Source organism: Labeo rohita, chromosome 13 (genome assembly GCF_022985175.1).
Source record: "Labeo rohita strain BAU-BD-2019 chromosome 13, IGBB_LRoh.1.0, whole genome shotgun sequence".
NCBI lineage: Eukaryota > Metazoa > Chordata > Actinopteri > Cypriniformes > Cyprinidae > Labeo > Labeo rohita.
The window spans coordinates 510959-536311 of NC_066881.1; the positions used below are offsets into that span (position 1 = coordinate 510959).

The 25353-nt window shown below is 41.5% G+C and overlaps 2 protein-coding genes across 2 annotated transcripts; both read left to right on the plus strand.

Annotated features, from left to right (window-relative positions):
- Positions 1–2317: 2317 nt before the first annotated feature.
- On the plus strand, positions 2318–3319 carry LOC127175568 (trace amine-associated receptor 13c-like). Its single transcript, XM_051126717.1, has one exon. The coding sequence runs from the start codon at positions 2318–2320 to the stop codon at positions 3317–3319; it is 1002 nt and encodes a 333-aa protein (XP_050982674.1).
- A 13033-nt stretch (positions 3320–16352) lies between these two features.
- On the plus strand, positions 16353–17349 carry LOC127175545 (trace amine-associated receptor 6-like). Its single transcript, XM_051126684.1, is given in 2 exon segments — positions 16353–17123; positions 17125–17349. Coding segments are annotated over 2 exon segments (996 nt in total).
- Positions 17350–25353: the final 8004 nt, after the last annotated feature.

Here is a 25353-nt window from a genome sequence, read left to right on the forward strand (position 1 = left end):
TTAATAAGTGCTTTATTTATATGCATGTAGGTTACGTGCAACTCAGAGTAGCTCCGTTCACAGTAAATGCTGCTCCACACAAACATGTCTCGAACACCATCTCTGCATATGCTGGAAGTCTGCTGTGCATATAACGTTCATCTGGAAACAATGTGCACCATTTTATCAGATTTATAAGGTCATACTACTTAAATCATTTAGAAACCTACGAAAATACATCATGTTTCTAAATATGCTAACTGTTCATTGTGACTTTAAATAAATAAATAAATAAATAAATAAATAAACCCTTGTCCTGAGTTTGCATGTTTTGATATCCACATGTTCTTGTTCAAGAAATGACAGTGGCTGTACTCCAGTATTTCTATTATAAAGAAGTGGCCAAATATTAAAAATTAAGTGGATATTTGAATTAAATGTAAGCTAAATTAGGTCATGATAAATGTAAAAACAGCTTTCAGGCCACTGGCGCCCTCTGCATTTGATATAATACATAATGTACAAAAGGTATTATTCATTTGTTTTATTACATTATGTATTTTAACTGTTTTGTTCAATAAAACTGTGACAAAGCACCTGTTTGTCACTGGTGAGGGAGCGGCACTGGCCTGCACACACCCTTACACCCACATGTACACAGCCCATTCACTCTCCATTCCCCCTCCTTATCTGTTGCAGCCATCTGCGAAATGAGTGCACGCACCGAACCGATTGCCCACAGACATTTTTCTTTATCACTGTTTCCGCCATTGCATACCCAATCATCTCACACACACACACATTAGCCTAGTGATGGCCGCTTTCTAAGCACTGCTTCATGAAGCTTCAATACCTTTGCGAATCATTTGTTTCGAAACAATGGTTCGGAGCATGTATCAAACTGCCAAAGTCACATGATTTCAGTAAAGAAGACTTCATTACGTCTGTTTTGAAACTGTTTTGAAACGTTCCGAAATTTCAATGATTTGCCGTTGGGGGGTGATGATCTCTGTAAACCCATGAATCTTGTGAGCTCATTGAGATTGCCCACCAGTGGCGAACCATTGAACCAGTGTCAATGTTTTTTTCCTGATCTCTAATCAGTTTTATCAATTTGTAGACTATTGTTCATTTGTCATTTGGGTCTATTTTTATAACCACAAAAAAAGTAATTTGAATCTGATTACTCGATTAATTGTCACAATAGTCAGTTGATTACTCGTTTACCGAAATAATCGTTAGTGACAGCCCTAGCGTCATTGTTCAGCTAAGGTCAGTTCACTGTTGATTCACTTCAGTTTAATGAATGTGTCAGTCGAGGACATCATCAATTAAGGAAGTAGGTCAATTCATCTATAAAGCAGCTCTGTAGAAAACGGTGGTGTCATCATCAGCTCAGATCAGTTCTCATCCAATAGTGTCTGTACAGTCAATTCAATAATACTGATGATTATTACTCATCACTAATATTATGTTGTACTCACTAGTCACTATATGTCCCAAACAGAGGGCCTGGCTAAATGCTAAAGTCCTTAATGACTTTAAGTCATTGACTTCTCTTTGTGTTTTAAAAGATGGGTCATGCTTCACCTCGAAGCACTTACTGGCCTCACATGAAGACAGAAGAATCACAGAAAGGTAAACAGTTCTTTAGCAAAGAAAGCCCAACAGCATGTGTATTTTGTAAGGAGGCTGAAGTGAGCTGAATGAGGAAAGCAACACCCATCAAGACTGACCCCTCTTACCCTTCTTCCCATTCAAGAAAAGGCAAAGAAATATTCAAACCAGAACATCCATACTCAAGAACTTTTTCTTCCTGAAAAGAGCCAGACATCTCAACAGCCATATTTAACTGTGAACATCCACCCATCCACCAACTCACCAACTCAAAGTTATTACTTCCCCACTACTGCTACTCACAAACTGTGTAATTCTCATAATTTGCAGTTTTGACAAAATTAGTTTAATCTAATAAAAAATAATATCTAAAAGCTCATTCCATGAGTTGCTTTCCAGGGAAATAAAGCAGGAGTAGACCAGTACTGGAAATTACTCTATGTCATTTGAAAATACCCGATGTTGTAATAATGGGCAGAATGTAAGTAAAAAAGCGTCACTGGATTCACTAGTCCACTGTAATGTATAAATCAGACTGATCTAGTCTATGAATATTTAATTAATGGGTGGGTTTGACAGCTGAATAATGAAACCTCATGTTGAATGGGCTGGTCATTGCGTTTTCCATAAGTATAAATCTGAGTATAAAGCAGTGACAAGGATGGGGGACTAAGCTGACAAGCATCATCACACAGAGTCTACTCTTTAATATCCATCCATCATGGAAGTGTCTAACTGGGGAGTGACAAACGTGGACAATCAAACAGTCCAGTACTGCTTTCCAAACAACAATTTGTCTTGTACCAGAAGTATCAGACCAGAAGTGGAGTACATTATTGTGTACATTTTCGTTTCTGTAACATCAGTGTTCACGGTGTTTCTGAACTTGTTGGTGATTGTCTCCATCTCACACTTCAAGCAGCTCCACACTCCGACCAATGTGCTGATCCTCTCTCTGGCCGTGGCTGATCTGATCGCAGGACTGATTCTCATGCCAGTGCAGGGAATGAAACTGATTGAGCCATGCTGGTACTTTGGAGAAATATTTTGCTCAATATTTCCTCTGATTCTGTATGTGGTTGTCACAGCATCTCTTGGTAATTTGGTTATTATATCCGTGGATCGGTTCATTGCTGTGAATGACCCTTTGCGATATCCACTGAAGGTCACTACTAACAGGCTTATTGTGTCTATTGTCGTAAACTGGTTATTCTCCTTCATTTATTCATTTTATCTTTTGTATGAGTTTTTACTCCACCCAGAAAGAAACCACTCATGTATTGGAGAATGTGTACTTTCTGTTAAATTGGAATTACTAATACTAGACTCCTTTGTTTGTTTAGTGGCACCCTGTTCTGTAATTGTTTCTTTGTATGTGAAAATCTGTTTTGTAGCAAATTATCAAGCAAAGCATGTAAATTCAGTCACAGAAAAAAAGGCCAGATCAGAAAAAAAGGCTGCAAGAACCTTGGGGATTGTAGTGCTGGTTTATCTTCTCTGCTGGCTGCCATACTATTTAACTACTCTTTCTCTTGGGCATGACGAAAATGATGCTCTCATAATTAACATAATGTATTGGCTTTTATGCATGAATTCCTGCGTAAATCCACTGATCTATGCAATGTTTTATCGATGGTTTAGACTTTCAGCAAAATACATTTTGACAATGAAAATATTTGAACCTTCATCAGAGTACTTCAATCTATTCCCAGAAGAGAAATGATCGTTTAAACTCTGCACAAATAAGATAACCTGTCTCCAAATGCATAGCATTCTTGTGTTGACCAAATTCTTATAGAATATTCAAGTCATATAACAGCTGTTTTTTTTTTTGTTTGTTTGTTTTGTTTTGTTTTTTTTTATGTTTAAATATGGTGTCTAGCGTGTGTATTGAGCAGTTTTATTTGTGAATGACTCCCTGCCTCCATGGTCTGTTTGAACATGAAATCACAGCAAAATTGATGCTGTTTTGAAAGCTATATGTTAAAAGAAAGAAAAAAAATAACATTTGTATTAACAGTGTTTCATCAGTTCAGTTTCTTTTTTAAAAATCTACAAAGGAAAAGATGTTATAGTTCAATTAGAGTATCAGATTATCCTAACAGTGTTTAGACTAACAGCTCTCAGTGATGTGTCAGGTCCTCACAAAAACAGAAGAATTAGAGCACACCAGTTCAGTTTTAAGGTTGAGGAAAGTTGTAATTAGCTAAACATTTAATATTGATTACAACTCATATTAAATAGCTGGCAGTAATATCTATTGGTGCAAGTTACTCCACTATTTAGTCTAATTTAGCAGTTTTGAATTGAACATATAGGTGTGATTCATGTAGGCTAATATATAATTGAATGTGACACGACAGGTAACATTAGCAGAGCTGTTTTTGCATATTAGGCATTCAATTAAGAGTAAATGTGTGCATTATTATTATTATTTTCAAAAAGTTCAAATGTATTACTTTACAATAAATTGTAGTTATTTTATTGTACGTCTTTATGTATTCCCTTTTACTAAAATGATAAATTCCTTAAAAAAAATTGGTTTGATCTTACCCAGTGATTAAGACATGGTTACAGCCTCATTTACAGATGTATAATTTCAAAGTACCAAGACTGTAGTTCCAAGAGGTGGCAGTAGGTGTGTTTGACTGCAACTTGCTTTAAGTTTTGTCGCTTGCAGCTGGTGGAGGAGTTGACAAAGAAGACAAGAGGCCTCATTTATGAAGTGTGCATACGCACAGATTTGATCTCAGAGTATGCGTATGCTTAAATCCACGCCAATGCTCATATTTGTAAAAGCTGCCTTTGATGTGGAAAAGTGCTTAGCGTCACGTCAGGGTCTGAGCAGATGTACACACTTTTTCTTGTCAGAGTGCTGCAGGTTTTTGGAAATGTAAATTGTTCTTGCGGTTCGCTGTTCTAAATTAAAGGGTTTGGATGATGACTTGTGATCTTTTAAATGTTAATGACATTTATTAGGAGTCGTTTACAAGGTAGAGAGCTGAAACTACTCAGTTGTACGCAAGTTCAAGGTCATTTGCAAATGTGTACGTTCATTCTATAAATCACATGTACACATATTTGAGAGATGCTCGTAAGATCAGATTTAGGATGGTTACACTTTGCTTTGTGCAGTGATTTATCACAGATTAAGTGGAGTAGATGCAATTACTTGTATATAAAATAATAATGCTCAACATAAGCCTATTATATTGAAATAACAATAAACTGGGGCCTATATATCTTTATATCTATATATATTGGTGTACAGTTGCAACGATATGTATCGTGAAAAGCACTATACAAATAAATTTGAATTGAATTGAATTGAATATCTTTTATTTTGATATACATGACACAAAGGGCTTCAGACCACTTTATGGCAAGACATTCTTTCTCATAATAATTAATTCAATAATTCTCATAAATAATAATTTAATGAAAACCTAACTTTGACAAAAAAATGACTTTCAAGCTATTTTTTGAATTTCCTGAAAAGTCTCATCTGACGGGTTTTCCCAGATCGCATCACATTTTCTGCTGTGCTTTTGGGTATATGTAGTACTTTACCTACTTACTGCAAAATTACTCAACTACATCATTAGCTTGCATAATTATTATGTTTTTATATAAAACAATCACTTAAATGATGATTTATATAAAACAATCACTTAAATGAAATGTAAAAATTCAAATTTGAGTTGTACTGGATATTGATCTGTTTGAAGTTGTAGGAATTACAGTTTTAGACAAACAGACTCACTATCAGATTCTGTTGCCTCTATGTTTCTTATACAGGGAAGCTCTAACATTTATCAGACTGATGCTGGTGAGGCTCCATCCACATACACTGAAGAATCAGCAACTTCTGAGTCACTACATCAGCATCTCTCATCACAAGGCTGGGGGAAACGGTTTCCGACAGCTGGATTGCTCGCCATCAGATTCTGTTCCCCCTATGTTTCTTACGTACGATGGTTCTTAATACAGGGAGGCAGAGCTAAGCAACCTTGAAGTCTTTGCAGCTACATGCAGAGAGAGCCCTAGGAGGAAACATCATGTGCCGTCACCCTGATGTTAAGAGTGACAGATATACGTCTCTGGAGAGACCTATTGCATCTGACCTCTGATTGCTCGTCACCTAAATAATCACTGAAGATATGCTTACGTCTATGTGTGGAGATTTTCTAAATTTATCTATGCTTCAACCAACCAGAATAATTTTTACCTAAGTGATGAAGTAGTTACTGACCTCTGTTAGAGTATAAGTACTGTTGTATTGAGAGTGTATACAGAGCGGCCTACGAACTCCACCGAGAGTGTTGAAGCTGACTTCTGCTGATGAAACTGCAAACTATTTTCTTCAGTATATTATTATTTAATTGATTGCATCTCTGACTCCTGGTCTTTGTTCATCATATCTGGTCCTTGGGTTTTAACTGTATAATCCCCTACAGTGGTATTGTAAAAACACAGGATGCAAATTGTCAGTGTTTTTACTAGCCTGGAATGACAACCAATATTGATTAATGAGTATATACGTTTGCAACAATATATAGCTGCACATTAATATAATGCAAACTAACTTTTACTATGTACTATAAATGTCAGGCCAGTGCTGTGTCCATAAAGCAGGAAGCTGATTGCATCCTTATAAAAGTATGTTAGATTTTCTTCCACACTCTTGCAGGTTTTTAAAATTTGCAGTAGCAGTTTTCTTAAACATTAATTAATTCCACTCAAGTTCTGTAGATGGATAAATCTGTGCCACGTTCAGTTTTGTGGCCATAATTACAATGTTATGTTATTGTGTAAGTTAATTGAATAGATGGCTTGAGGGAAATATAGATTGCATCCTCAGGTTTTTCTATCACTTTGGTGCCCCCAAACACATTTTGTGCATTACCCTGATTATTACCCAAATTACAAATCAACAAGCCAGTTCTCCTCTTTGTCGGTCTTCTTTGTTGATCTAGATTGTTGTCTTCTGAGGATAAAGCCTCTCCTTTGTATAACCTACATGAAGTACTTAAATGATCCCCTTCAGTGAACTCCTTAATTGATGTTCTTCATTGATCATCTTCATGGTTCTCCTTGGTTGACGAATTTAATTGATCTTTTTTGTTGATCTACATTTCTCTCCTGATTTAGACGACATGACATGACATGACCCACTCTTGCTCAGTCAACAGCACCAGTGTTTGCATTGCCCCAGTACCAGTTCTAGCGCCCATTCCGGCCCAGTGCTTACTTCTGCCCCAGCACCAGTGCTAGCATTTAGTCTGGTCGTGTCACCAGCACCAGTGCCTACTCCTGCCCAGCATCAGTGTTAGCGCCCACTCCAGCCCAGTGCTTACTTCTGCCCCAGTGCTAGCATTTACTCTGGCCGTGTCATCAGCACCAGTGCCTACTCACATGATTGATGGATTTACAGAGATCATCGCCCCCCCAGTGGCAAACCATTGAAATTTCGAAACTTTTCGGTTACAGTTATGACGTAATGAAGCCTTGTTTACTGAAATCATAAGACTGTGGCAGTTTGATACATGCTCTGAATCACTGTTTTGAAACAAATTATTCACAAAAGTTTCACGAAACAGTGCCCTATCACTATGAATCACTACTCTGATTCTCCTGTCTGTTCCTGATCTACAAACACCCTGAGTTCAGATGCAAAAACAGCTAAATCCATCTGACATCTTTCTTTAAAAAATGCATTTTTATCCGGCTCAGATATATAGGTTTCTATGTAAGTACCGTATTTCTGATTGGGCTGAGGCTGGTATTTTAGCAAGTTTGAAGAAAAAGTATTTGATCGACGTATAATATGTGTCAAGAGCATTCACTCAGTATCATTATCTCATTTTTGACCAAGATGGCTTTTAGCTGGTTTTTGCATCTGAAATCTTCATATATAATGCCAATAAACGCCTCAGGTTACATCTGTAATGCTATGGAGAATGCCTTCAGCATGACCATGCTCTGAATCACATGTGTAATCAGTCCAGTGGAGAGGCGAGACGTCACAGGCAGGTGACGTCACAGACCAGGAAGCTTAAAAGCACATGCGCCGGAACCGGCATTCAGCTTCAAGGAAGAACCGACTCGCAGGTCTAATTCATAGAACCTGACAAAGGTAAGGGGCGTGGACCATCCCGCAGCGTTACAGATGTCCTGGACTGGGACACCTGACAGGAAGGCCTTGGAGGCAGCCATGGCTCAGGTAGAGTGGGCTTTGACCCCCAAGGGAGAGGGAAGGCTTGAAGATTCATAGGCTAGAGTGATGGCATCCACGGTCCAGCGGCTGAGGGTCTGCTTGAAAGCAGGGAGATCCCTCTTAGGGGGACCATAGCAAACAAACAACTGGTCCGCCCTTCTCCACCTGGCAGCTCTGTGGATGTATGCGTCCAGCACTCTAACTGGACACATACAATTAAGCTTCTGCTGGTCCGGTTCCCGAAAGGGAGGAGGACAAAAGGCCTGGAGTACAACAGGCCGTGGTGCTGAGGAGGGGACCTTCAGAACGTACCCAGGTCGAGGGTGAAGAAAGGCTTTGGCCATGCCAGGCGCAAAGTCTAAATGGGAAGAGGCCACAGAAAAGTCCTGAAGATCTCCTACTCTCCTTTGGACGTTAATGCCAGAAGAAGGGCTGTCTTGATAGTCAGATGATGATCTGAAGACCCTCGATAGGCTTAAAGGGGGGCCTACAAAGAGCCTCTAGCACCACGGCGAGGTCCCAAGGAGGGACCTGAGGTCGTACCGGAGGCCTCAGCCTCAGCGCACCATGGAGGAAACGTGTAACAAGGGGGTTCCTACCCACTGAGAAGCCACCTAGTGGGGCGTGGTAGGCCGAAATAGCCACCACGTAGACCTTCAGGGTGGAGTGGGCTAACCCTGCGGAGAACCGATCCTGCCGAAACTCCAGCACTGTACTGACTGGGCAGTTAACTGGGTCCTGCTGGTGGTGTCCGTGCCATTAAGTGAAGAGTCTCCACCTCAGGGTGTACAGTTTCCTCGTAGAGGGAGTTCTGGATTGGAGGATGGTCTCAACAACCTCGGTTGAGAGATCGGAAGCTATGAGGTGCGCCCCCTCAGGGGCCATACCCACAACTCCAGGTGAGGGTGGAGGATGGTGCCCCCTGTCTGAGAGAGGAGATCCTTCCTGACGGGAATCTCCCATGGAGAACCGTAGAGAAGGGAAATCAGGTCCAAGTACGGGGCAGTACGGGGTTACTAAGAGAAGACGGACCCCGTCCCGGCGCACTCTCTCCAGAACTGCAGGGAGCACAGCAATCGGGGGAAAGGTGTACAGACGAAGCCTCAGCTACATCTGTACCATGGAATCCAGTCCCAGGGGAGCTGGATGAGTCAGAGAGTACCAGAGGGGACATTGCGCATTCTTCTCAGTTGCGAAAAGTTCCACCTGAGCCTGGCCAAACACTCTCCAAATCTGCTTCACCATCTTGGGGTGAAGCATCAATTCCCCGGGCCTTGGCCCCTGCCTCAACAGGATCTCTGCTCCCATATTGAGATGCCCAGGAACATGTACTGCTCTCAGCAAGAGAAGTTTGCCCTGGGGCCACACAAGGATCTGGTGCACCAACTTGTACAAGGGACGCAAATGCAGACCACGACAGGCAGAAGTTCCAGGGCAGGCGGAAGGCAGACATGATGAAATAACCAAGCTAGACAACAAGACTAGGAAAAACTGACTAGAAAACACGACTGAACTAGGCTAAGGATTAACAAGGTGGCTTCATACGGCAGCTAACACAAAGAGAGTGCTAAACGCAGTCCAATACTCGGCCCAGAATAGTGGGAAGGGCCTCGTATTTACACAGCTCCAGACAAGCGGTGGGGCAGGGGTGAGACAAGGCAAGGGTTGGAGGGCCAGGTCCATATAGAGGATTTGGGGACAGAAGCAGGACCGGCAGAGCAAGAGCCCATCAGGGGGGCGCAGGCGGAGCAGGAGTCCACCAGGCGGGCGCAGGCAGACCAGGAGCCCTCCAGGGCGGAACAGACAGACTGGGAGCCCTCCAGGGCAGAGCACGCAGAGCAGGAGCCCACCAGGGTGGAGCACACGGAGCAGGAGCCCACCAGGGTGGAGCAGGTGGAAGAGGAGCCCTCCAGGGCGGAGCAGAGAAACCAGGACAAAGTAGATGGAGCAGAGAACCACGCCAGAGACTGGGACCTGGGGAAAACAGAGATAGAAGAGACAGACAGAGCAACAAGGAGAGAGACAGGGAATGCAGTGGGCTTATTAGCAGTCTCTGTGGGGACAACAGACAGGGCTGAGAGTTGATAAACTGCCACCATCGTCGTGACAGTACTGGCAGAGACTTCAATGACGGCCTCCAAAGCCGTGATCGTACAGGCAGAGAGTTCAGATGTGATGAGGCTCTGGGAGGTCAAATGAGATGTGACGAGGCTCTGGGAGGTCAGACGAGATGTGACAAGTCTCTGAGAGGTCAGACGAGACATGAGGAGGCTCTGGGAGGTCAGATGAGACTTAGGGTCAATCAGCAGTGAACGTAATCCTAGGGAAGAGGCAAATGAGGGGCGAGCAGAGTCCAAACGACAAGGCAAAGGGTGAAATCCACGACAGGCAGCTAACACAAAGAGATTGCTAAATGCAGTCCAATACTGGGCCCAGAATAGTGGGAAGGGCTTCATATTTATACAGCTCATGATTGGCTGCACCTGTGATCTTAGGCTGTGTTTACACTAGTGCATTTTCATTTTAAAATGCATAATTTTTTCTGCAGTTACGCCTGTCATTTACACTACTCCAGCTTTTTCGACCCTCGAAAACGGAGAGTTTTGAAAATGTTTTTAAAAGAAAATGCACTAGTGTAAACAGAGTCTTTGATTATGTGTACAATTTTAGAACAAGTTGTGTCTGCTTAATTGCGCTCCCTCGTGCAAAAAAAAAAAAAGAAAATTCAGGTTTCAAGCCTCATCGTAGCACTTCTTCAAATTACCCCTTCGTTTATCTAAAAGAGGAATTATCTAAACTAACGGCAACAAAGTATGGAGTGTCACAATGATCTTAGGCCCTCTGTGATTTTCAATATACATGCTTGGAAATATTATTAGGATATATGGCATTAGTTTCCATTGTTACACTATTGATACTCAGCTATACATTTCATCAAAAGCTGCATAACCTGGACCTGCCCTCTGCAATGTGTAACAGAACACCCTGGACTGCATTTCCCATCCTCCACCTCTCTGATTACATACACAGCTGCAGCTAATCTCACACTGTATACAAGGCCATCACCATCATTCTGTGCCAAGTATTTATAACTTTCTCAGCGATAGCTACTTTACAGAGCCACTTTTAGGTTTCCTAGTTTTCTGAGCTTAGTTGTATCTTGATCTTAGTCTGTTTACCTGCGTTCTGATCACCTGCCCGTTTTGGATATTGCTCTTGTCTTATCGTTTGGACTCTGCTCCTGATCTGGATTTTTCACCTGTCCCTGGATTAGTCTTTCGTCTTGCCCTGTTTTTATCTGTTTGCTGGTGTCAACCTTGCCTGCTTATGACCATGTCTCTGTTTAATAAAAGCTTGCATTTGGTTTCGCCCGCTTCATGTCTCATTCGCTCCGTAACAGAATACTCGTCCCAGAATGATGGTGACGGCCTCGTATTTATACAGCATGTTATTGGCTGCAGCTGTATGCATAATCAGAGAGGTGGAGCATGGGAAATGTAGTCCAGGGTGTAGTGCAACAGTCTGTGTAAATATGATGCACAGGCGACCTCTGGTGGCAGGCAGACCAGACAGGATTTGTGACACATATCTCATAGAAATTACTTTCACGTAAGGGTGTTTTAATCTCCATATATAGTGATTTCAGGGAGGAGACGGGGTGGAGATGTATGTACGCACAATCTTCCCCTGACTTTATGAAGGGTTTTTTGCGTGGGTTCTGGCATTCATATCGTTTCATAAATTTGAAAACATTTGTGTGTATACAAAATCTAGCTTTTGTGCATACATACACTTTTAGGATGAAATCTACTGAGAGTTTTATAAATGAGTCCCCTGATGCGTAAATGAGGCCCCTGATCCTTTTTTTTCTGTTTTCCCAACTAATTTTCTCCCACACTTTATATTCATGGTCTTTAAATAAATTCCCCTGTTGGACTGAACCTTTTGTGTTGACCCTTTTTTTGTGTTATGACTGTGACCGTAACAACAGTAACTGGTCTTGTCACAAGCACAAGCAAGTGGGATAAGCACAGCACATGACTACAAATGGTGATAAACCTGGCCCAGAAAACCACAGGGACAGATCTCTCTCAGGACATCTACAACAGAAGGATGTGGGATATGGGGTGTGGGGTGGATCTTTTAAATCATGGAAGGTCGTCATCATCAATGAATTTTTGGAAAAACAATTTCCAGCATGCCACCCATTGATTCAGGAGCATAAAAGAATTCCATTGATGATGACCTTACGTGATTTAAAGGACCCACCTACAGTCCTGTTGAAGGTCCATCGAACAACCATCCTGGTCTAATCATCTCAGACAACCCTCAAGAGACTATTACCTTTTTTTTTTTTTTTTTTTTTTTTTTTTTTTTCAGTCTCCTTTTACACCAGTAGTTTTGGGCAATCATTGGCTAGTGCAGCATAATCCTCAGATTAAATGGGCAGAAGGGACTATTATGTCAGTCTGTCGTGTCATGTTGAATGTTTAGTATCTGCTCTTCCTGCTGTTTCTTCTGTTTCCGTGTTTGAAGAGAGATTTCTCTGGAGTCCTAGAGGAGTGCCACGATTTGCAGGTAGTGTTTAGTCATTCCTGGGCTGCTTCTTTCCCTCCTCATCAATCTTATGACGGTAGCATTGATCTTCTCCCTGGCACAACTCCACTTCACAGGAAATTGTATTCCCTGTCGGCATCGCCAAAGCATCTTAAGCGCAAAGCACTTAAGAAATATCTCACTGACTTACTCGCAGCTGATACCATTGTCCCAGCCACCTCTCCCACTAGGGTGAGGTTCTTCTTTGTGCCCCTGAATAGATTATCATGGGCTGAACAAAATCACTATAAATAATCAGTAGCAGTTAACGCTGATGTCGTCAGCTTTCGAGATCTTGCAGGGAACTCATGCTGCATCCTCTATGGGGAATGCTGCCAGTATAACTGGTGTCTGAAGCATGTGTGAAACAACGTCAATTCTATTGGACCACGTGACCCTTGACGTTGTAACACTCGGCTTTGTCAGCTGAGTTACAAGACTAAAATAGGGTCAGATTTAACTGTGAGAGATAGTGGTTAAAAGAATGAGACATAAAAGGAAATTGGTTTAAATAGAAATGGTGTATTTACAATAGTCACATAAAAGACTTAAAACAACATGATAAAACCATGTAAACTCAGTCTGTAAAAAGAATGCAGTTGATCTGTCCATACCCTAAAACAGTCCAAGAATCCCAGTGTGTTGATAAGTCCAATGTGAGTGTCCACCAGTGAATATACAAACCACAGAAAGTGTAATCCAAAGTTTGAAGATGGTGTCTGGAAAAGCTCTAAAATAACAACTCCTCAATCCAGGTAAGTTTTGTGACTGATCCTGTTTGTTTAACAAGCTGCTCTCTTTATATAGTTCCTGCTTCCTGTCATGTGATTGGTCAACCATACATTTCTTAAAGACATACACACACTTAAAATGTTAAGAGGAATAAAATGGACAAAAAACATGTAAAACACTTAAAACTCTATAATACATTAAATCATCGTAATAAATAGAGCTGTTAAACATGTCTTTTATGTGACAGTATCACAACGTCATAAGCAGGTGCCCGGAAGTATAAAAGGGGCACCTGCTGAATACATCACCAAATTTTGTTGTCTTCAGAGCCGTCTGTTTGAAGTGCGTGTAAGAGACCAAGGCAGGTGAGAGTTGTGCCAGGTTGTGGCAGGTTTGTCCATTTCACTGTTGCCTTGGTTACCAGCCGCCTCTGTTCTCTTCTCAGGAGTCTGAGACTTACGTTCCCTCAATGCAGGCGTTTATTCAACATGCCGTCACACCTGAAAATGGGTAAGAACCATGCAGTAAACAAGCACTGGATGATGACATCACTGAATTCAATGAACTGCCTTTAACTGAAAATTAATTGAGTGTTACTATTGTCCTTTTGGATTATTGGCTAGCGGTTTTCCTATTTAATACTGTAAAGCTGCTTTGACACAATCTGTATTGTTAAAAACACTATATAAAAAAGGTGACTTGACATGATTCTGCGTTTTTTTCAGCTTCTTTGCCAGATTATTGTAAGTATTCAAACACCTATACCTGTGGTCTTCGATCTAGAATTCTCAGTACATTTAAAGTCAAGTCCTAGTCCTGTTGTGTACACAATACCTGTTCTCTGCCCGGTCTTCCTGCTGCCTGAGGTCACTCGTCCATTCGTCTTAGTCTGCAATACTGAGTGGTTGGGGACTCTGCTTCACACTCTGTCTGCCCGCTGTCTAGCCCGAGACCGGCAACTCCTGACCTCACTGGACAAGTTTTGGTTGCTACCAGTTCTGCATCCACCAGTAATGCCGGTGTATGGCAGACTGCCTTTGTTCTTTTCAGTAAATAAAGAGTGTGTAAATTTACCTTTGCTCTTGGGTCTTCTGTTTTCCATGACAAAAACTTGATCGTACTAGTTTTGCAACTGGGTTTAAATTTCAAAAACATTTAGTTGGGACCTATTTGGAGAATGTGCAGTGATATGATAAAAAATCTTTTTGAATATGGCCCCTGACCTTCTGTATCCTCTTTGCTTTCTAATGATGTAATGATTCTTTGTTCAACTCATTTGAGACCTTTTAACTGGACCAAGCTGTTAAAACTCTCCAGAGAGTTTATTAGCACCCGAAATATTTGTCATCTGTAATGATGTCTCATGAAATTTATGGTCAAAGCCTAGCAATTAAAGGTGTTAAATGTACAGATAAGAAATAAACTTGTGATGATGCAACCAGAGCTGTTGTAGCTTACATCCGTTACAGCCAGGTCACTCATCATTACCTTAACCACTTTACTGATTCTGTAGAAAACACACAAGAGATTAATACTTCTGTTTTGTGCAATACAAAGGTCTTACCAAATATAAATGACAAATGTACTGTATGAACATAAATGCTCAGTGGATGCAAAGCTGTCTGACACTTTCTTTTCATTATTGTGTTTATTTTAAGCTACAAGAACCATACAGTGGAATGTTACTGAATATTTACAGATTGTTGTGATACCGGTATATAAAGTAACTGCAAAAATAAATCCAAAATGCAACTGAAATGCAATAAAGTGACTTCTTATGTCACCAGTTACATCTGTCTCTTAAATATTAATATTTATCAGCCCGCACAGGAAATGTACTCATCTGCAAACAGTTATTACACATGAAGGTTGTAGTTAATAAAATTTAAGCCCTTAGTATATAGAGTAGTTTGCATTTTATAAACATCAGAATCGCAGTCTTCTACATGATAAACCAGCATCAGTGCAGCATTCAGCAGGCCCTGGATCCGTGGCCTCACCTGAGTGAACACACCGATCAAGTACAAGCCATGAACATGGAAACCCCACCTAGCCAGCCAGCCCGCTGGTACGCTTACTGATTTATTGTATAATTACAATAAATGCATTAACTAATTTATTGAGATGTTTCATTGAGATGTTTATTTGTCGTGCAATGTATTGTCTTAAATGTGGTGATGCAGTGGCTGTATTTTTAAGCCCAAGACAAATTTTCCTTTGGGACAATAAAGTATACCTTACCTTAATGTTGGCTTCATGTGTACCTGCACAATAGAAGTAGCTATGTTTAGTATACTGTGATAGTAACTATATATTTATTACTACTTAAATAAAGAAAGCTTAGATCCACACTTCTCACAGAACCACTCAATGAGAGACATGGAAACTACTGAGGCATTTAGAGTCCTCTATTTAGAGTTATTATCCATACCCCAAATTCTAAAAATGTAAACTACAAAATGATTTATTTAAAAATCATATCTCTCCTAACTTAAAAAGAAGAAGAAAAAAAAAAGATTCAAAGATGCAAACAGATATCAAGTCTGCTGTAAAGCAGCTCTAAAAAAAGAAAACACTTTTTCTTCAAGGACAAGATTGTCCTTGTTTAGCTGAAGTCAGTTCAGTGGTAATTTAGTTCAGGTAAAATGAAATGTGTAAAGAAAAATTATGAAAGAAGTTTAATTCATCTTTAAAGCAGCTCTGTAGAAAAGAGTGGTGTCATCATCAGCTCAGATCAGTTCTCATCCAATAGTGTCTGTACAGTCAATTCAATAACACTGATAAATAAATGGCTAAATGTTAAAGTCCTCAAACTGCACAAAGCCTATAATGAAGCCCTAAGATCAGGTGACAGAGTGGCATTCGGAGCCACCAGGATAAACCCTTACCCACATCATCAAAAAAGCATCCTACAGTGTTATGCTTCAATGCATGTTACATGAAGTGTTTTGAAAGATGGGTCATGGTTCAGATTGTAAGAGTAAATAAGCGTCATTGGATTCACTACTGTATAGATCAGATTGACCAGGTCTATGAATATTTAACTAGTGGGTGGGTTTGAGAGCTGAATAATGAAACCTCATGTTGAATGGGTTGGCCGCTGTACTTTCCATAAGTATAAAGCTGAGTCATGTCAGTGACAAGAACCAGGGGCTAAACTGACAAGCATCCTCACACAGAGTCTACTCTTCAATATCCATCTATCACGGAAATGTCTGACTGGGGAGTGACAAACGTGGACAATCAAACAGTCCAGTACTGCTTTCCAAACAACAATTTGTCTTGCACCAAAAGTATCAGACCAGAATCGGAATACATTATTGTGTACATTTTCGTTTCTGTAACATCAGTGTTCACGGTGTTTCTGAACTTGTTGGTGATTGTCTCCATCTCACACTTCAAGCAGCTCCACACTCCGACCAATGTGCTGATCCTCTCTCTGGCCGTGGCTGATCTGATCGCAGGACTGATTCTCATGCCAGTGCAGGGAATGAAACTGATTGAGCCATGCTGGTACTTTGGAGAAATATTTTGCTCAATATTTCCTCTGATTCTGTATGTGGTTGTCGTGGCATCTCTCGGTAATATGATTATTATATCTGTGGATCGGTTCATTGCTGTGAATGACCCTTTGCGTTATCCACTGAAGGTCAACACTAACAGAGTTATTGTTACCATTGTTGTAAACTGGTTATTCTCCTTTGCATATTCATTTTATCTTTTGTATGACTTTTTACTCCATCCAGAGAGAAACCACACATGTATTGGAGAATGTGTACTTGTCGTGACATTGGAAAATCTAATAATAGATACTTTTGTTTGTTTAGTAGCACCTTGCTGTATAATTATTCCTTTATATATAAAAATCTGCTTTCTAGCAAAACGGCAAGCTAAGCACTTAAATGCAGTCACAGAAAAAAAGGCCAAATCAGAAAAAAAGGCTGCAAGAACCTTGGGGATTGTAGTGCTGGTTTATCTTCTTTTTTTGGATGCCATACTACATAGTTACTCTTTCGTTTGGGCATGATGAAAATGATGCTCTTATAATTAACGTAATGTATTGGATGTTATGCATGAATTCCTGCATGAATCCACTTATCTATGCAATGTTTTATCAATGGTTTAGAGTGTCAGCAAAATACATTTTGACAATGAAAATATTTGAACCTTCATCAGAATACTTCAATCTGTTCCCAGATGAGAAATGATCATTTAAACTCTTGCGTGAACAGCATGAAGCACAAATGTAAATAAGATCATCTGTCTTCAAATGCAATAGTTAGGGTTCCTGTGTTAAGCACTCTCTTGTAAAAGATTAGATGACACCAGTCTCAGTGCAGCACCCATGTTCGTAAAAAAGTGTACTGCCTAGTGTGTATGTATATTGTGAACTGTATTTGTGTGAGTGACACTACCCGTCTCTGTTTGCTCTTTTAAAGGCCTTAAATGGCTAAAATCAACTACAATAATATCCAATTGTGAGACAAAGCGTAAAACAGCAGCTGGTAAACGACTGATAAGAGAACAAGCTGTTAATGTTCCTGTTTCACATGCAGTTCCTGTTTAAACAAGCAGACAGTCATCTAAAAGAAAAGCCATAGAGAGAAATTTGAGAGGCACAACCCTGGGCACCATGAAACAGAGCTATATTCACACACACACACACACACACACACACAAAGCATTTTCATTGAATGTGCAGCCCTCTTCCATCTGACTGACTTGAAATGCACAGGCCAAGGGAAATGAAGAGAATTTCATTTTCATGGATTATCCATAACTGAACAAATGACAAACCATTTTGAAAAGTCTGAATTTTATATATGCTGTTTTGAGGAACACATCTAGCTAGAAACAAATTGCTTTTTCTGATGTAATTAAATTAGCTTAATTATTTTATGTTCAGATAGGTGTTTGTGTGATGTGTTTAGGTAAAAATGTATGCAGTGCAAAAATAAACAGTGTGAAAATCTTCTTGTCTGAATTCCTGCATTGTGCAAGTTTAAAAACTGTATGTTTTCATATTTCAAAGTGGTAGGCAAAGCAGGCTTAAAATACAGGCCATGCCATGGCCAAATAAACACCAACCTACCAGATTCATTCCATATCACCATACCACCTTAAAAAAAAAAAAAAAATCAAGTATTTTGTTACAAATTACAAATATTTGATCATCAGATATACCAAAGTACAAAATACTAGTGTGAGAAATGTATTTAACTTAAATACAAGTCATTTGTAATTTGAAATTACAAAAATACATACAAAAAACAGTGCCATTATAGTAGTGTAAGACAATACATTTAGTAACAGTGGAGTTTTACACAGTGGAGTTGTGCTTTCCTTTTTTTAATTTATAAAGCAACATTTTCTCTAAATCCTACTATCAGATGTCATGCCCACAGACAGATGAATAAGGCATGCAACATCGGAGACAATTTGGGAATTTCAAAGTCTGATTAATTAAATAGAATTTCCAGATGTATGTCACATTTTTAACAAGCTGTTGTGACAACACTCACAGAAGAAAAAAGCCATTGTGTTTAGAACTGTGATCACTTATCAGAATCAACTAAATGCTGGATTATCAGAAGTATGTAAAGTTCACAGCATAGATGCCATTGTTGCAGTTCACTTGTACAATCTTCGACACTGATAGTATTTTCATAGCCTGACAAACAAACAACACAAACTGTGACTGGCTGCTTTACATGTCTGTCTTAAGGCCTCCTGGCCAATGACAGTTGCAATGGAGTCCAGATCTTCTACTGTCAGTCTGAAGGTCTGGCTACTTGAGACTACTCTAACCCTCACAGTGGACACTTGGAAATATGATGACTTTTAATGAAAAACAAACATTATATAAGTTTATATAAGTTTAAAATTACTCAAGTGAAGGTGAGATAGAACTATAATTACAGTATGGATGAATCATCTGCAGAAGCAGAATCTCTGTAACTATTTGATAGTTGCGGGGCAGGGCTTGACTGCTTCTATCTAGATACCTTCTCGGCTGATGTTGTACCGAATTACCTGGTGGAATGTGCACTTTTCAGCCTTGAGGTAGAGGTGGTGTTCCAGGAGCTTTTTGATGGTTCCGGGAGTACACTTGGATGTTGTCGATGTAGACAATCAAACTGGTGGAGGTACTTCCAGAACACCTCATTCATGTAACCCTGGAATATGAAGGAAGCGCTGATCAGTCCATACAGCATTACCAAGTACTTGTAGTGCCCAGTAGGAGTCACAAATGCTGTTTTCCACTTGTCCACCTCAGATTTCCAGATGAGGTTATAGGTGCTTTGGAGTTCCAGCTTAGTGAAGATGGTAGCTTGGTGTAGTATTTGTCCCCTCTAATCACTCTGCTTCCAATACACACACTACACAACTACCTCCGCACTGACCCTGGGACTGTCTATCGATCTGCTTCCCAAAGCCATGCTTCCCAAAAGTTTACCCTCTCTCCAGAACCAAAAGCCAAGCAATGGAAGAATATATTGCAGAAGCTCTGAATTCAGGTTTTATTCATCCATCTACATCTCCAGCCACTGCTTTAGTACCATCTGCACTAGAACAGCTGCAGGAAGCTACCATTTACACTAAACTAGATTTAAGAAGTGCCTACAACTTAATCAGGATTAAGGAGGGCGACAAGTGGAAAACTGCTTTTCTCACCACCGGGGGCAACATGAATACCAAGTTACCCTTACGAAAATTAATCATGGTTTTACTACAGTAATCATGGTTTAACTATGGTTTTTGTAGTAAACCATAGTAACCACAAAATAAACCATGGTTTTACTACAAGAACCATGGTTTTACTACCGTAACCATGATTTAACTATGGTTTTTGTAGTAACCTGTGACGATTAGTCCACTGGAGGCGAGATGTGGATGAACCTAAAGTCAGTTTATTTACAGTGAAGACATAATCCAAAACATAATCCAACAGATTTAGCATAGACAGACTTGGCTTGGCATGACAGACTTGAAACAGAGTTGACTTGGCATGGCATGAACAGACTTGACTTGGAACATACTTGGCATGAAATAGGAACAGCTACACAAACTCACCAACGGCAGGTAAACACACTTCAATACACAACCAGGAACAATGGGAACATGAGGTCTATATATACCAAACAATGGAAATCACATGACACAAACCAACCAATGAGCAAACAGACACATGACTTATCAAACCAATGAGAACATGACACATAGAACAGAGGAACCAATAGCAGGAATACAAGAGGGCAAGGGAAGGAACATGGCTAAACTTCAAAATAAAAGACATGAAAACAATAAACCATGGTAACTATATGGTAACTATATGAACCATGGTAACTACAAAATTAACCATTAACCAATTATTGGTTTTACTATAAGAACTATGATTCAACTATGGTTGTTGTAGTAAAACCACAGTAACCACAAAATTAACTATGGTTTTATTACAATAAACACAGTAAAAGTAACTTTCCCCAACATTGCCACTGAGTGTCAAAAAGAGTGGCAGCATTGGTTTCAACATGAATGCTGCGACAGAACACACAAAACACCTCTAAAACCAGAACGAGCTTTGCGATTTACTGTACAAAGAGATTTGACAAGAAACCCAAGGTATATTTTTACTGACCGCTGAAAGCTAATGAAAAGAGAAGCGAATTAATCGCTGCAATTCAAAGAAACAAATGGTCACCAGGCAGAGAAACACGGATTTGCAGTTATCATTTCATGTTAATATGTTGAACTGTGCAGTAAAATCATATCCAAAATATTGTATTATAGTATATCGTATTTACCATCTTAAATTCTGCATAACTGGATATTTTTAAATGAACACTGACAAAAACTATACGTTTTTCAGCTGGACGACATGACGATATATGTAACATTGATGTAAATGATCACCGGGGTTTAGACCAACCTATTTCGTATTTACAAATTGAGTTCACAGGCAAATATGCTTTATTTATTTTCACTGGTTAGAAAACACGATTTCTGGCTGCATTAATATCCACTGACCACTGGATATTTGTTAAGTTGTTAGGAACATTGTATCAAGTTCAGCAACCTTTAGTTTAAACTGATTATCGTTTGTTTTACTCACGTTTTCGCATCTTCCCTATTAAATCCATTCACGCTGAAGATTCTTTTGCCACTCAGTCCGGCTGAGGGGGCATGTCCTGGTGGGAAAGTGACGTCAATGCATACCCTCTATAGTCAATACAAAATACTTGCGTCATTTCCAGTTTCCATGGCGATGATTGGTGGATCTCTCAAGACTTTGGCGTGCTTTTGGCTTTTAAAGTTTTACATGACGAACTTGCAAACGTAAGCCTTTTAATGGTCGGTGCTTTTCTTTTATTCGATTAAAAATAAAAAGCACGGTAGAAATTGGCATTTTGACTTACATGAGGACACACACATTCATGTAGAGACATATTGGAGTTTAATAACGAAGATATTTGACCTTTCCAAGGATCATCCAGACATCAAACCAGACATCAGTTCGTCGCCAGTTATATTCTTATTATTATCGTTGTGATTGTTTCATTCTTTCAGTTTGATATGACTTTTAAAGGCTAAATGCATGATAGTCAGTAATGAGTTTACTTCCAGTAAACAGTTTCCTATGTACGTGAAACTGTATTTCACAACCGACATAACGTCTCGGTTACATATGTAACCCTGGTTCCCTGAATAGGGAACGAGATGCTGCGATGACTTAATTGTTATAGGAACACCTCCGGTATGACGAATGTTTGAAGCCCTTATACCATCACGCCAGTTCATTGGCCAAATAGCGCTTAGCACCACCACAAGCACATGAATACGTGTGCTATATTAGCGTGCTGTGCACTATTTTATCAGATTTCCACTTGACGAAGGAAGCGCTATCGAAGGTATGGAACGGCCAGCATCGCAGCATCTTGTTCCCTATTCAGGGAACCAGGGTTACATACGTAACCGAGACGTTCCCTTTCATATGTTTACTATCGATGCTGCAATGACGTCATCGCTATGGGAACACTACACTATAATGCCTGATGTACCTTAGATGGCTGGAAGACCAGGGAAAGTGTTCTACTCAAGTGGATAAGACCTGGGGGCCAAGAGCCGTCCTCACGTCCAGACTGTAGAACTTGATAAGAGTGCAGAGGAAGGACCATCCTGCCACAGCACAGACATCTTCCAGCGAAGACCCTTTAAAGAAGGCCTGAGACGAAGCCACTGCTATTGTAGAATGAGCACGCACCCCTAGAGGCGAAGTCAAGCCACATGCCTCATAGGCCAGAGAAATGGCCTCCACTATCCAATTCGACATTCTCTGCATGGTGACTGCAGACCCTCTGCTCTTACCACCAGAGCACACAAACAACTGGTCAGATCCACGCTGTGGGCTGTGCAGTCGACATAGATCTTTAGTGCCCTCACCGGGCAGAGATTTGAACTATCTGGCCCTGCATCAGCCGGGGAGAAAGCCTCCAAGACCACTTGTTGAAAACGAAACGGGGTCGAAGCGACCTTGGGAACATAATCAGGTCTAGGTCACAGGAAGACTTTAACTATCCCCAGGGCAAAGTCCAGACACAAAGGGCTGATGGAAAGAGCCTGCAGATCCCCAAAAGGCGGAAAGGCCTAAGCCGTCGTGACACTCTCATGAAAGGGAAACCAGGGGGTGACGACCAACTAAAATACCCTCTGTGGGTGCATGCTTTGCAGATATGGCTGCCACATATACCTTAAGAGTGGCAGGGGTCACTCCCTCAGAAAAACGACTCTGGAGGAACTCCAATACTGAGCCTATAGGGCAGTGAACTGGATCCAGATTGCATCGTCTACACCAAGAGGTGAGAACACTCCACTTGAGGGCATACAGTCGTCTTGTGGAGTGAGCCCTAGAATTAAAAATAGTGTCGTAATCTCAGCCGAGAGACCAGAACACATTAGCGCACTCCGCTCAGGGGCCACACCCACAACCTCCATAATTCCAGTCGAGGATGCCAAATCATGCTGCGGGCTTGTGTCAACAGATTGTGTCTGAGAGGAACCTCCCAGGGAGGGCCGACTAGCAGACTGACCAGGTCCAAGAACCACGACTGAGTGGGCCACCGTAGGGCCACCAGCAGCAAAGCTCCACCCTGTCCGATCGTACTTTGAACAGAAGTACTGGCAGTAATCAGATCGTGGGAATAGCATAAAGACATGGTGCTGGGCCATTCGTGGGCCAGAGCATCCAGACCTAGAGGTGACGGGGGAGACAGGGAATACCAGAGCGGGCAGTGCGTAGTCATGCTTAAAGCAAACAAGTCCACTTCCGCTCGGCTGAACCTCTGCCAAATGAGATTCACCACCTGGGGGTGCAGTCTCCACTCCCCGGCCTCCAGACTCTGTCTTGAGAGCAAGTCCGCCCCTGAGTTCAGATGACCTGGGACATGTACTGCTCTGACCGACAGGAACTTGGTCTGAGCCCAAAGAGGAACCCGCCTCGCCAGCCAGCAAAGGGGGCGAGAACGCACTCCTCCCTGACGATTCAGGTACAAAACAACCGTTGTGTTGTCCATCCTGACTAAGATGTGACAACCCCACAATTGAGGTAAGAACTGTTTGAGAGCCAGGAAGACTGCCAGCATCTCCAAACGATTTATGTGCCAGTCACGATGCACCTCTGTCCAAACGCCACAGACTGGGTGTCCTTGAAGGACCGCCCCCCAGCCCGTAAGGGATGCGTCTGTCGTGATTGTTTTGCGACGACAGGACGCTCCTAGCTGGACTCTTTCCTGAAGGAAAAGGGGTCTCCTCTATGGGCTTAGAGCGCAAAAGCCTCTGCGTGCCACCATAATTCTGTGGAGTGGATGAGAATGAGGTGAAATGTTCTGACTCTTGGCCCACCCCTGAAATGGCCGCATGTGGAGCAGGCCCAACTAAACTACAGGGGACGCTGCCACCATCAGTCACAACAATCTGAGACATAAACCTACATGGACTGGATGTCCCTACCTGAATTGGCTTAGACAGGTATGTAACAACTGTACACGTGCGGGGGACAGACGTGCCCGCATCGTGTGTGAATCTAGGTCAACCCCCCCAAAAAGGTTGTTTGCTGACACGGCAGCAGGACACTCTTTTGTAGGTTTGTCCGTAACCCTAGGCTCCTCAGGTGATCGAGCACCAAGTCTCGATGTGCCAGAGCCTGATCCTGGGATCAAGCTAATATTAGCCAAAAATCGGGCCAGAGCTGCACCCATACACTTTGTAAATGTCTGAGGGATCAGAGCCAATCTGAACAGAAGAACACAATATTGGTAAGCTTTGCCCTCGAAAGCAAGCCTGAGGAACTTCCTGTGTCTCTTGATGATCTGGATGTAAAAGTAAGCATCCTTTAGATCGATGGTTACAAACCAATCTTTGGACTGGATGTGAGACAGAATGGACACAATCTCTCGATTCAAAATCGAGGCTTCCCAGGGATGTACCGTCGTGGGAAGAACCCCGCTGAAAGGAGGTGGCCCCTTCTGAAATTGGATTGTGTAACCGTGTCGGATAATGTGCAATACCCACTGCAGGCAACTCCACGCGGCCCAATAGTCTGCTAGGGGCTTTAGTCACTCCACGTATGGCAGCGGTGGAACTACAGGTGTCGAGACATCTTCTGATCTTCAGAAAACTTCTAAAACTGCCCGAGGCGCAGTATGCGGTGGAACAGTTAAGATCTGAGCTGGGAGGCCACTATGAGAGAGGCGAACATGCTTATGCGGTTCGCCCAAACTCTCTAAAGGAGGGCCTGGCCTCCGAAGACGACTGAAGGAATCAGGAACTACTACTAGGAGCCTGAGAACGAGGGGCCTTGGCCGTTGAACTCAGGTCTATCCACTTGGGTTGGAGAGAGCGAACCGGTGGGTGAGACCTCGGACCCCAATCCTTATGAGGGGGAGCCATAGGTGATGGCTCACTCTGCTGGACCTCACGATGGTGCTGTAAAGAAGACGAGCATGAACGAACCACTGGTGGTTTACACTCTACCTCTCTGGACCTGCGTGGGATGAGCTGTCAAAAGAACTTCTCCACAACGGTGGCCTGCCCAGTGGCCATGTAAGATTTTCAGATTAAAGCGGAAGTAACCCTACACGGCTTGGATGGCAACAGGGGGCACCATTTTAAGGATGGAGCTGAACTTGGCACCAGATGTGCTGCGAGAGTTTATT

Bases quoted from the DNA above. Each gene is read 5' to 3' on its own strand.
- LOC127175568 (XM_051126717.1), top strand. From the start codon at position 2,318: ATGGAAGTGTCTAACTGGGGAGTGACAAACGTGGACAATCAAACAGTC.